Source organism: Hemitrygon akajei, chromosome 16 (assembly GCF_048418815.1).
Source record: "Hemitrygon akajei chromosome 16, sHemAka1.3, whole genome shotgun sequence".
Lineage (NCBI taxonomy): Eukaryota > Metazoa > Chordata > Chondrichthyes > Myliobatiformes > Dasyatidae > Hemitrygon > Hemitrygon akajei.
The window spans coordinates 9356456-9367644 of NC_133139.1; the positions used below are offsets into that span (position 1 = coordinate 9356456).

The 11189-nt window shown below is 42.3% G+C and overlaps 1 protein-coding gene across 2 annotated transcripts in view; it reads right to left on the bottom strand.

Annotated features, from left to right (window-relative positions):
• sf3a2 (splicing factor 3a, subunit 2) overlaps positions 1-11167 on the bottom strand; it is a 32274-nt gene extending 21107 nt beyond the window's left edge. Inside the window, exons 1-5 of one of the 2 annotated variants that reach the window (XM_073068204.1) lie at positions 11102-11137; positions 10589-10680; positions 5324-5482; positions 5162-5233; positions 1420-1466 (exon numbers count right to left, since the gene is read on the bottom strand). In XM_073068204.1, the coding sequence (XP_072924305.1) occupies positions 1420-1466; positions 5162-5233; positions 5324-5449 (245 nt within the window). In that variant the 5' untranslated portion in view covers positions 5450-5482; positions 10589-10680; positions 11102-11137. Of the gene's footprint in view, positions 1-1419; positions 1467-5161; positions 5234-5323; positions 5483-10588; positions 10681-11101 lie in introns of both variants that reach the window. The other variant, XM_073068203.1, reaches the window with a different exon arrangement.
• Between the last annotated feature and the right edge of the window lie 22 nt (positions 11168-11189).

Here is an 11189-nt window from a genome sequence, read left to right on the forward strand (position 1 = left end):
ATATGCTCGATTGGTCAATATTCCACTTTCCATTGACTGCTGATCTGGGAAATCTAGTTAAAGTAGCATTATTACAGTCATTTATTTTAGTATTTGTTAATTGTTGACCAGAATTGTGCAATATTGCAATATAACAGCTAAGTTTTTATAAGGAGGGGCTCAGAAGGTTGGCACATACATTATTGTACAAAACTCTTAGGTATATATACGAGTGATGATCAACCGGTTTCTGATATGGGTTTCTATTCTCGACTGAGAGTGGGAGGGTGCAGGGAGAGGGGAATCATGGCTGGGGAAAGTGCCAAGCAGACGTGATACTGTTAAAGTCTCTGTTGTATCTCCAGTGCATGAAGCGGCCCCGTAATGCAAAAACAGAAATGAGCGGTAACAGAATACAAGGCATTCGTATCCAAGGATACAGATTCCTCATATGGAAAGCTTTGATGTTAGTGTCATTATTAAAGGAATTGCTGTTTCAAGGGGGGAGAGAATAAAAGATGGGACAATACGGCACTTCAAACAAGTTAAATAAACTACTATAATAGTAACTAAAGAAAATGAAACATATGCTGTATTTGCTTACAGATAAAATTAATTTCTATGAACCTAAAACTTTATTCTTGCTATTGTTTTGTATTTACCACAGCTGCAGCATTGGTACTCTAAGAATTAAAGATAAAAACCAGGGGAAAATGCATTTTTCATACATAACTTCAACTCTCATGATCTAATGTGACACTTTCATTATATGCTTTATTTATGATGGATATCTCTCATATCTGAAGATGACAGGAATCTGTGCAAGGGAGTTTTTAAAGTGGAAAAGGCATCGCACTGGGGCAGTTCCACTCTCAGAAGTCCAGTCCATTGGTACAAATAACCATCACAACAGCGGTCTTCCTTGGTAGCAGTGGATGACCATGACCACTTCTGTGCCTCATCATACCTTTCACTTTCCACAAAGCAATGCAGAACCACCTTTCTGGCCATTGGATTTCACTGTCGATCTCAATCGCCCAGTCTGCCAGAGCTGACTTCACATGCTGGGACAGACATGTCCCTATCTCACCGGAGCATGAGGCCGCAAGCTGCCCTTACCCTCATGGATCTAATGCTGGCACCTTTATTATATGCTTTAGTTATGATACATAACTCATTTATATCTGTCAAAATATTTCTCTGGAAACGATTTGAAAAGAAAACCAGTCTTTCCTCACCCACCCTCTGCAAAATGTACATTCAAAGACCCTGTATTCAGCTTGAAGGCAATACACAAGTGCAGTAGAAATCGCATTTCATAACTGGACTGAGATGCACTTGTAATTATATTTATTTCAAAAAGAAAAAGCATGTTTTCTTTTAAAACATCAAATATACAAGCTCAGATTGATTTCACATCCAATATATTTACACACTTACAGATTAGTCTGGTGCTTTTTCCCTTGTGTGTGTGCCAAGTAACTCCCCTAAAGAAAAAAATTAAATCAATTATACCAGGGAATCCAATTATGCAGACACGTTTGTTGCAAAAATGTTTTAATTACTTTTCTGCCTCTACACTTAACTCCATTTTATTTCCACACTTCCATTTGGACCTCTGTTCCCCCCGCCCCGCCCCCATTCCCAAATTCACAGAACAAGGAAACAAATCCCCATATGCTTTCACTTTTCAATGGATGGGATTCTGCAATTTGTTACATGGCCAATTGATAAAACCAGCAGATATACCTTCACCCCGCTTCATAAGTAAATTCTTCAGCATCAGTGAAGATGAATAAAGAGTCAGTGTTTCAAGCTGAGACCATTTATCAGGACTGGAAAGGAAGGGAAAAAAGCCAGAATAAGGATTTGGAGGGAGGAGGGGGGATACAAGCTGGAAGGTGAAGCCAAGTGGTTGGGGGGAGGAGTGGAGAAGAGGGATGAAGTGAGAAGCTCAGAAGTGTTAGGTTGAAAAGATGAAGGGCTAAAAAAAAGAGGAATCTGAAAGAAAAGTGGACCATGGGAGAAAGGAGGAGGGACATCAATAAAAGATAGGCAGGTGAGAAGAAACAAGAGGGGAGATGGATGAGGAATGGAAAAAGACAAGGGGTAGAGAGGAAACATTTCTGGAAGTTAGAGAAATCAATGTTCATGCTGTCAAGTTAGAAGCTACCCAGTCAGAATATGAGGTATTACTCCTTCAACCTTCAAGTGACCTCATCATTACAGTAGAGGAGGCTACATGCCAACGTGTCAGAATGGGAATGGGAAGTGGAATTTAAAATGCAAACACGAGGAAATCTGCAGATGCTGGAAATTCAAGCAACACACACAAAATGTTCCACCAGCATTTTGTGTGTGCTGCTGGAATTTAAAATAGTTGGCCCCCGTGAAATCTATTGTGAATGGAGCAGAGGTGCTCAATACAGCAGCCCTCCAATCTACTTCACGTCTCACTGATACAGAGATGGCTGCACCAGGAACTCTAGATTGTCCCCCAATTGTTCTTTTTATCTCTTCATGTCAGCCTTCCCTCTAGGAATTCCCTTTCCCATCATATCTTAGTGTGCAATTGCAGGATACAAGACCTTTTACCAACTCTCAAGGCCCCAAACAATCCTTAAACATGAAGCAGTAATTTATTTGTACTAATTTTAGTTTAGTACACTGTATTTGCTGCTCATGATCCAGTTTCTATACTGTACTGGAAAAATTGAAGAGAGACAAGATGCATTTTATTGAATAGCTGCATTCGGTCCACAAGTGTGACCATGAGCCTTGACTGATTTGCCATTTTAATTTTCAACTCACTCCCAACCTGCCTTCAGCCTCCTTCTGGTGTTCCAACAAAATTTAATGCAAACAGCATCCTGTCTCTCAACAAGACAGAGTACAGCCTTTCAGGCCTGAGGCTGAGCTCAACAATTAAGAGATAAACCAGCATTTCTGGTATTTTTATTGCCAATTTCTAGCATTCGCTCCACATTCCTTTGGCAATTTCAGATAATTTTGCATTTACATCTCCTCCAGACATCTGTTCCTGTTCACCAAGCTCTTTCATCTGCACTAGTGTCCTTTGCTTGTTTAATCTTTCTTTCCTTTCATCCTGTTTTATTCTCTCTTCTCCTCCTTTCCTCTGATGCTTAAAACTTCCAAAGAAAGGTCGACAGTCTGAACCAAACAATTTTTCTCTCCACAGATGCTATTTGGCCTAAGTATTTCCAGTATTGTCAATTTTTACTGTATATTTGCATTAACTTAATCGCGACTAAAATCAAATATATCAGCTCTCCAAAAAATGTTTCAAAATTTTCAAAAGGGATATATGTGATGATAAAATATTATTAATGCTAATGGTTTCTATACCTCACAAATTATAAACACTAAACCCTGAAGTAACCATCTCATTAACTCTGTTCATATTGTTAACTTTCAAATAAAACAACTGACAGGGTTCGTTTATCCAGTTAACATGTTATTTCTAAAATCTAGAACAACACGAATTTAGTGCTGTGTTGTACCAACCATTATTTGAAGCAAATCGGGGTCCTGCCAGTAAAGGTGGCACCTCACATCTACAGTACCTGGGTTCAATGATGCTACCTGATGCTGTCTGACATTTGCACCCTCCCCCCCAGCTGTTTTCATCTTGCTGCTCCAAAATCCCAAAGTAATAGTATTTTGTAAATGCAAAGTGCTACTAGTACAAAGGGTAGTAGTAGAATCCAGGAAGAGCTGACTCTAAGAAAAATAAAACGTGAGTCGACGTGGAGAGGATCTTCTCCATTGAGGAAGAGTCTGGGACCAGAGGGCACAGTCTTAGAATAAAAGGTTGTCCCTTTAAAACAGAAATGAAGAGCAATTTCTGTAGCTGGAGGGTGGTGAATCTATTGAATTCATTGCCACAGATGGCTCTGAAGGTGAAGTCATTGGGCATATTTAAAGCAGAGGTTGACAGTTCAAAGTTCAAAGTAAATTTATTATCAAAGTGCATATATGTCACCATATATACCCCTGAGATTCGTTTTGTGGGCATATTCAGTAAACTAAGAAATGTAATAGAAACAATGAAAGACCCCACCCCACAGGGCAGGCAAACAACCAATGTGTAAAAGACAAAACTGTGCAAATACAAAAGAGAAAAAAAAAGCAATAAATATGGAGAACATGAGATTAAATCCATGGATTGTGGGAACAGTTCAGTGATAAAGTGAGTGAAGTTGAATGAAGTTATCCCCACTGGTTCAAGAGCCTGATGGTTGAGGGGTAATGACTGTTCCTGATGCAAACAGTCACTATACTACCCAACAGATATTTATAGGTCTATGATTAGTCAGGTTGTAAGAGGTTAGGAGAGAAGGCATGAGAATGGGGCTGAGAGGGATAATAAATCAGTCATGATGGAATAGTGGAACAGACTCAATAGGCTAAAAGGATTGGTGCAACTTGATGCTTGATAGTCCAGACTCAGTGTACCAAAGGACCTGTTACCACGCTCTGACTCGATAAAACGTCACCCACAAGGAACTGAAAACAATATTACAATACTTGACCCCCTAAAATATTCAAATTATTTTATGCACCAGCCTAAAAGTTATTGGCACAGACTCCATTCCAATAATAAAGCATCTTAGGATAAAAGGAAACAGGAGGGGATTGGTAGGAGAATGTTGGAACTCGTTGCTATGCTTTTCATATTCAGAGTGACATGGCAGTGTAGCAGTTAGCCATAAGATAAAGGAGCAGAATTAGGCCATTCACCCCAATGCATCTGATCCCACATTCAGTCATGGCCGATTTATTATTCCCGTCAATCCCACTCATATAGCACAATTAATGTGCCAACACCCTGGGTTCAATTCTGAAACTGTCCGTAAGGAGTTTGTACATTCACTCTGAGTGCTCCAGTTTCTTCCCACATTCCAAGGACCTACAGGTTAGTAGGTTAATTGATCATGTGGGTGTAATTCAGCGGTGCAGGCTTGTTGAGCCACAAGGGCCTGTTACCTCTCTAAACAATAATAAAGAATATCTAAATAATAAATATTTTTAACATTCTGCATACTCAGACATAAAAACGCAAAGATCGGTACTAACTCAATGACTACCTAGAGACGAGATTAAATTCCAGCCCTGACAGTTTCAGCTTACAACAGAACCATCAAAAATATTTTAAACTTACCTCATTGTTGTGAAGAGTTAAACAAAGTTTACATTCGTAAGAACCCAAGTGATTTTTCATAAAATAAGGATCCTACAAATTAAAATAAGAACATAATTTATAATGAACTACATGTAAAAATAAAACAATCAAATATACAGATCATAACAATCAAAGTTTAACCTTATTTATGTCAATAGTTTCCAATGCTAACTGTCTCAGCCGTTCTCTTCGATCTCGATTACTTTCGGAAGAGGAAGCAACTCCTCCGCTCCCTGTTTTCCCTCCTGCTCGATGTTGAAAATCCATGGTTATTCGATGAACTTTATCTTAATCTAAAACCTGAAAGATTTTAAAAACAAAATATGCAGATATATAAGTATGTTTTGTTGCCTGCAAGGAAACATTTATCTGAAGTTATTTTACAGCTCATCATGAATCTCAAATCCTTGACATGGTGACCACAGCCGTAAAAGCACAATCATGGAGGACATTCGGTAAACCTGGTCATCTCAGAGGCCCATGGGTCTGATTCTTAAATTATCTCTGAAATGCACCAGAAAGATACTCAATCGTATTGTTGTCACTATGTTCAGAGAAAGAATAAAACTGGCTAGATTACCAGTCATCAAATTCAGACATGGCAAAGTCACTCGGAACCAACTGACCCAATAATGAGCCTTATAAACAACTAAGGATGAGTGTCTGGACTCGGAGTTCTGTCCCACAAGCAGCCTGACATCATCAGACATGATTTTGAGAAGTGGGCAATGTGGTATAATGCACCAAAATCCCCAGCTAAAGTACATTTATTATCAAAGTATGTATACATTATATAAGCTTGAGATTCCTTTCCTAACAGGCAGCCACAAAACAAAGAAACCCAAAAAACCGAATTTAAAAAAAAAGAACAGAGCAGCGAGCTGAACCAGCCCATCCCTTGACCTGTAAAGTTCTATATAATCAGCAATAAAAAGTAGATAGGAGAGGCCCACCAGCGTTAGCTTGTAAACTTTAATTAGGTGACACATTTTAATCACATCATTCACCATATTAATGAGCTTGTAGCAGGTGCAATCAAACTAGATAGCTGCTGAGTTAATCAATATTAAGACCCAGGTGCAGAATTAGGCCATTTGACCCGTCCAGTCTGCTCTGCCATTCAATCATGGCTGATCCTTTTCTTCTTTCCTCCTCAACCCCAGTTCCCAGCCTTCTCCCTGTAACCTTTGATGCCATGTCCAATCAAGAACCTATCAATCTCTGTCTTAATTACACACAACGACCTGGCCTCCACAGCTGCATGTGGCAACAAATTCCACAGATTCACCATCCTTTGGCAAAGAAATTTCTCTGCATCTGTTTTGAAAGGGTGCTCTTCTGTCCTGCAGCTGTGCCCTCTTGTCCTAGACTCTCCCACCATAGGAAACATCCTTTCCACATCTACTCTGTCTAAGCCTTTCAACATTCGAAAGGTTTCAATGAGATCCCTCCTCATCCTTCTGCATTCCAGCGAGCACAAACCCAGGGCCATCTAGTCCATGCCAAGAACCATTTACACTGCCTACTCCCAACAACTTGCTCCGAGACCATACCCCTCCATATCCTTACTATTCACCTACCTATCCAAACCTTTTCTTAAGCGTTGAAATCAAGCTCGCATGCAGCATGTGCTGGAAGCTCGTTCCACACTCTCACAATCCTCTGAGTCAAGAAGTTTCCTCCCTTCACATTCCCCTTAAACTTCTCATCTTTCACCTTTAACCCATGACTTTTGGTTGTAGTTCCACCCAACCTCCGAGGAAAAAGCCCGTTGCATTTACCCTATTTATAATGGCAACGCAAGTTTGGGGTTGAGCTGGGATGGTGTTGCAGGAGTTTGATGTCCATACAACTGGCCCAGGAGTGGCGTTGGGTCACTCTGGATGCCAAAAGAAGCAGTTGGGACCTGGGCAGAGAAGTTCCAATGCACATTTAACTGGCCCGAGTGCGAGGTTGAAACGCTCTGGGTGCTGAGAGAAGTCGGGGCAAAGGAGATCCAGTGCCCGTACCACTGGCCTGGGTGTGAGGTTGAAATGCTCTGGGCGCTGAGAGAAGTCGGGGCAAAGGAGATCCAGTGCCCATACCACTGGCCTGGGTGCAAGGTTGAAACGCTCTGGGCACTGAGAGAAGTCAGGGCAAAGGAGATCCAGTGCCCATACCACTGGTCCGGGTGCGAGGTTGGATCGCTCTGGGCACCGAGCTGATTAGAAGAGCTTGAGAGAGGTTTCGGACTGGGCAGCGAAACCTTGGCCCGGAGTAAGTTGTTGAGCGGTGTGGTCGAGGTCCAGAGCTTTTCACAGCAGCAGTGCTCAGGTTCTAGGGTGCGGCACGATACATTGCTTAGACAATTTAAATGCTGGCCCAGATTGGAAGCAAGAGCCAATTTCACTTGCTTGCCGTAATCTTCACTCCTCTCTCCTGAGTGGAGCCTTTCACTGTTCCGTTGATATGTCAATTTAAACACCAACCCATAGACTGAAAAGACAGGATGTCGGTTGGGACGAGAGCTGATTTTGCTTATTCCCGCGATGGTCATCTCCATGGTGCTAAGTCTAAGACTACCCTGGCTGCTGTTGTCCGTACCCACTAATACGATGACTGGTAAGTGAGGCTTTGGGCCTGCTCCGGGGTTTGGCCTGAGGACCCAATTTTGGTTCAGAATGCTGCTGTTTTTTGCTTCAATTGTTTGCGTGATTCTTATTCTTTCTCTTGCACATTAAGTGTTGGTCTTATTTTTATTTTTATTCTTTTTTTTTAAAAACTGGATTCTTTCAGCTTTCTTGCTTTGTGACTACCTGTGAGCAAGCAAATCTCAAAGTTGTATCATTTATACATTCTTTGATAATAAATGAATCTTGAAGGTAGGTGACAAAACTGCACACAATACTCCAAATTAGGCCTCACCAACGCCTTATACAACTTCACGTAGCATCACATCTTTGTACTCAATACATTGATATATGAAGACCCATATGCCAAAAGCTTTCTTTACGACTCTAACTACTTCTGGGCCACTTTCAACAAATTACATACCTGGATTCCCAGATCCCTGTTCTACTACACTCCTCCGTGACCTCCCATTTTTTGATGTAAGACCAATCCTGGTTGGTCCTACCAAAGTGCAAAACCTTGTGCTTGTCTGCATTAATTTCCATCTGCGTTAAATTCCATCTGCCACTTTTCAGTGCATTTTTCCAGCTGATGCGGCTCCCTCTGCAAGCCATGATCGCCTTCCTCACAGTCCACTATACCCCCAATCTTGGTGACATCTGCAAATTTGCTGATCCAGTTAACCACATTGTCATCCAGATCATTAATATAGATGACAAACAACAAAGGACCCAGCATTGATTCCTGCGGCACACCACCAGTCACAGAGGCAGCCTTCTATCACCACTCTCTGGCTTCTCCCACAAGGCCGATGTCTAATCCAATTTACTACCTCACCCCGAATGCCGAGCGACTGAACCTTCTTGACCAGCCTCCCTTGTGGGACCACATCAAATGCCTAACTGAACCCCATATAGGCAACCTCCACTGCCTGCCTTCATCCACTTTCCTGGGAACTTAGACATGACGTACCATGCATGAAGCCATGCTAACTGTCCTTAATCAGTCCATGTCTATCAAAATACTTATATATCTGGTCCCTTAGAATACCTTGCAATAACTTTTCCACAACTGATGTCAGACGTACCAGCCCATAATTTCCTGTTTCTGTTTAGAGCCTTTTTTAAACAGCGGAACAACATTAGCTATCCTCCAATCCTCTGGTACCTCTCCTGTCACTAAGGATGTTTTAAATATCTCTGCTAGATCCCTGGCAATTTCTGCACTTGCCTCCCGTAGGGTCCACGGGAACACCTTGTCAGGCCCTGGGGTTTTATTTATACTGATTTGCCACAAGGCAGCAAATACCTCCTCCTCTGTAACATGTACAGGGTCCATGAAGATGATGCTGCTTTGCCTCCATTCTGTAGACTCTATCCCTCTCCCAAGTAAATACAGATGCAAAGAATGCATTTAAAATCTCCCCCTGACGAAGGGTTTCGGCCTGAAACGTCGACAGTGCTTCTCCTTATAGATGCTGCCTGGCCTGCTGTGTTCCACCAGCATTTTGTGTGTGTTGTTAAAATCTCCCCCATCTATTTTGGCTCCACTCTGGTCTGCCAGAGGACCAATGTTGTCCCTTGCAATCTCTTTGTTCTTAACATACCTGTAGAATCCCTTGGGATTCTCCTTCAGCTTGTCTGCTAGAGCAACTTCATGCATTCTTTTAGCCTTCCTGATTTCTTTCTTAAGTGTTCTCCTGCATTTCTTGTACTCTATAAGCACCTGATTTGTTCCTACTTGCCTATACCTGCTGCGCACCTCCTTTTTTCTCCAAACAAGGGCCTCAGTATCTCATGGTACAGGCCGACCAAGATGCCCCCTCCAAGCTTGTCCCATTTGCCAGCATTTGAACCTTCTAAACCTTTCCAATCCATGCACCTGTCCAACTATTTCATTATTGTGCCTGCTTCAAACACTTCCTCCAGTAGATCCCACACAGGTACCCCTCTTTCAGTAAGAGTTGCTCTCAAGTTCTTGATTCCTTAATTCTGGGAAAATGACCCTACAGAGGGAGTTCCCAGCCTGGAATCCACAGACCTCTTGCTGAATGGTACTAGTCCATGGTATAAAAATGTTGGGAGCCCCTGCATCCACTCTATGCATATTCCTCATGATTTTATACACCTCTGTAAGATCACCTCCTGCTCTAAGATATAAAGTTCTAGCCTGTCCAACTTCACCCCACAACTCTGTCCCCCAACCACCGCTACTTTATCATTTCCTGTCAGAGTCACCTTATGTACAGACACTCCTGTACTTAGCATCACTCTAGGTACATAAAATCAGTCTATGTATATAAGCTAATCTTACACATTTATATTTATTGCATTTTATTGTGTTTTTTTTTAGACTTGTGTTTTTTAAGATGCATCAGATCCAGAGCAACATTCATTTGGTTTTCCTTTTACACTTGGCACTGAAGAATGACAATAAAAAATCTTGAATATTGAAGTCCTGGCAGTATCCTTGTAAGTCTTTTCTGCACCCTTTCCAGTTTTATAACATCATTCTTATCGCAGGGAGACTATAACTTTACACAACACCCCACATGCAGCTTCATCAGTGACCTGTACAACCACATCATGACCTCCCAAATCTTCTTCTAAATGCCCTGACCGATGAGTTCCTCCAGCAGTTTGTTGGTCCAGATTCAGCCCCCCGACCCCGCAGATGCTGCCCAACCCACCGAGTTCCTCCGGTAGTTTGTGTGTTGCTCCAGATTCCAGCATTAACTGTCCATAACTCACACCCACCCTCCTCTTCCCCCCTACCATCAGACACCGGCCGACCTACCGAGTTCCTCCAGCTGATTGCGTGTTACTCCTACATCTGAAGACTATTGAATCTCTCCTCTAAGTTTTTGTTCCCCTTCCTTGAGAATGGAGCTCATTAAAGGAAAAAAAAGACGCATTGAGCTCTACAAAGTGGCCTTTTATAGTCCGGCAAACGTAGTAAAATTAAAAGTGAGGGCATAATAATAATGACAAAAGATTCTGCAAGATGCTGGAAATCCAGAGCAACACACACACACAAAGCTGGAGGAACTCAGCAGGTCACAGATGTTCTATGGAGAGGAATAACAAGTCGATGTTTCGGGTCGAGACACTACATCAGGGCATGAAGATGCAATGAATGCCCGGGACCGCAGGCCTCAGGCACTACGGACAGGGGAGAACCTCGCGAATACAAAGTGGGAAGCAGCAGCTAGGAAAACCGCCAGATGATCGGCCTCGGTACCACCCCCACCAGTGGGCCTTATGCCTCAGCGACGCTGGAAACGGGGTGACTCCCCGCCAGTCCCCTTACCTCAGGCGGCGCGGCCTCGCAGCACAGAGCGGAAGAAGGTCAAACCGACCGGAAGTGGGGCTTGTCCCCTCCTTCAACAACTTTATTA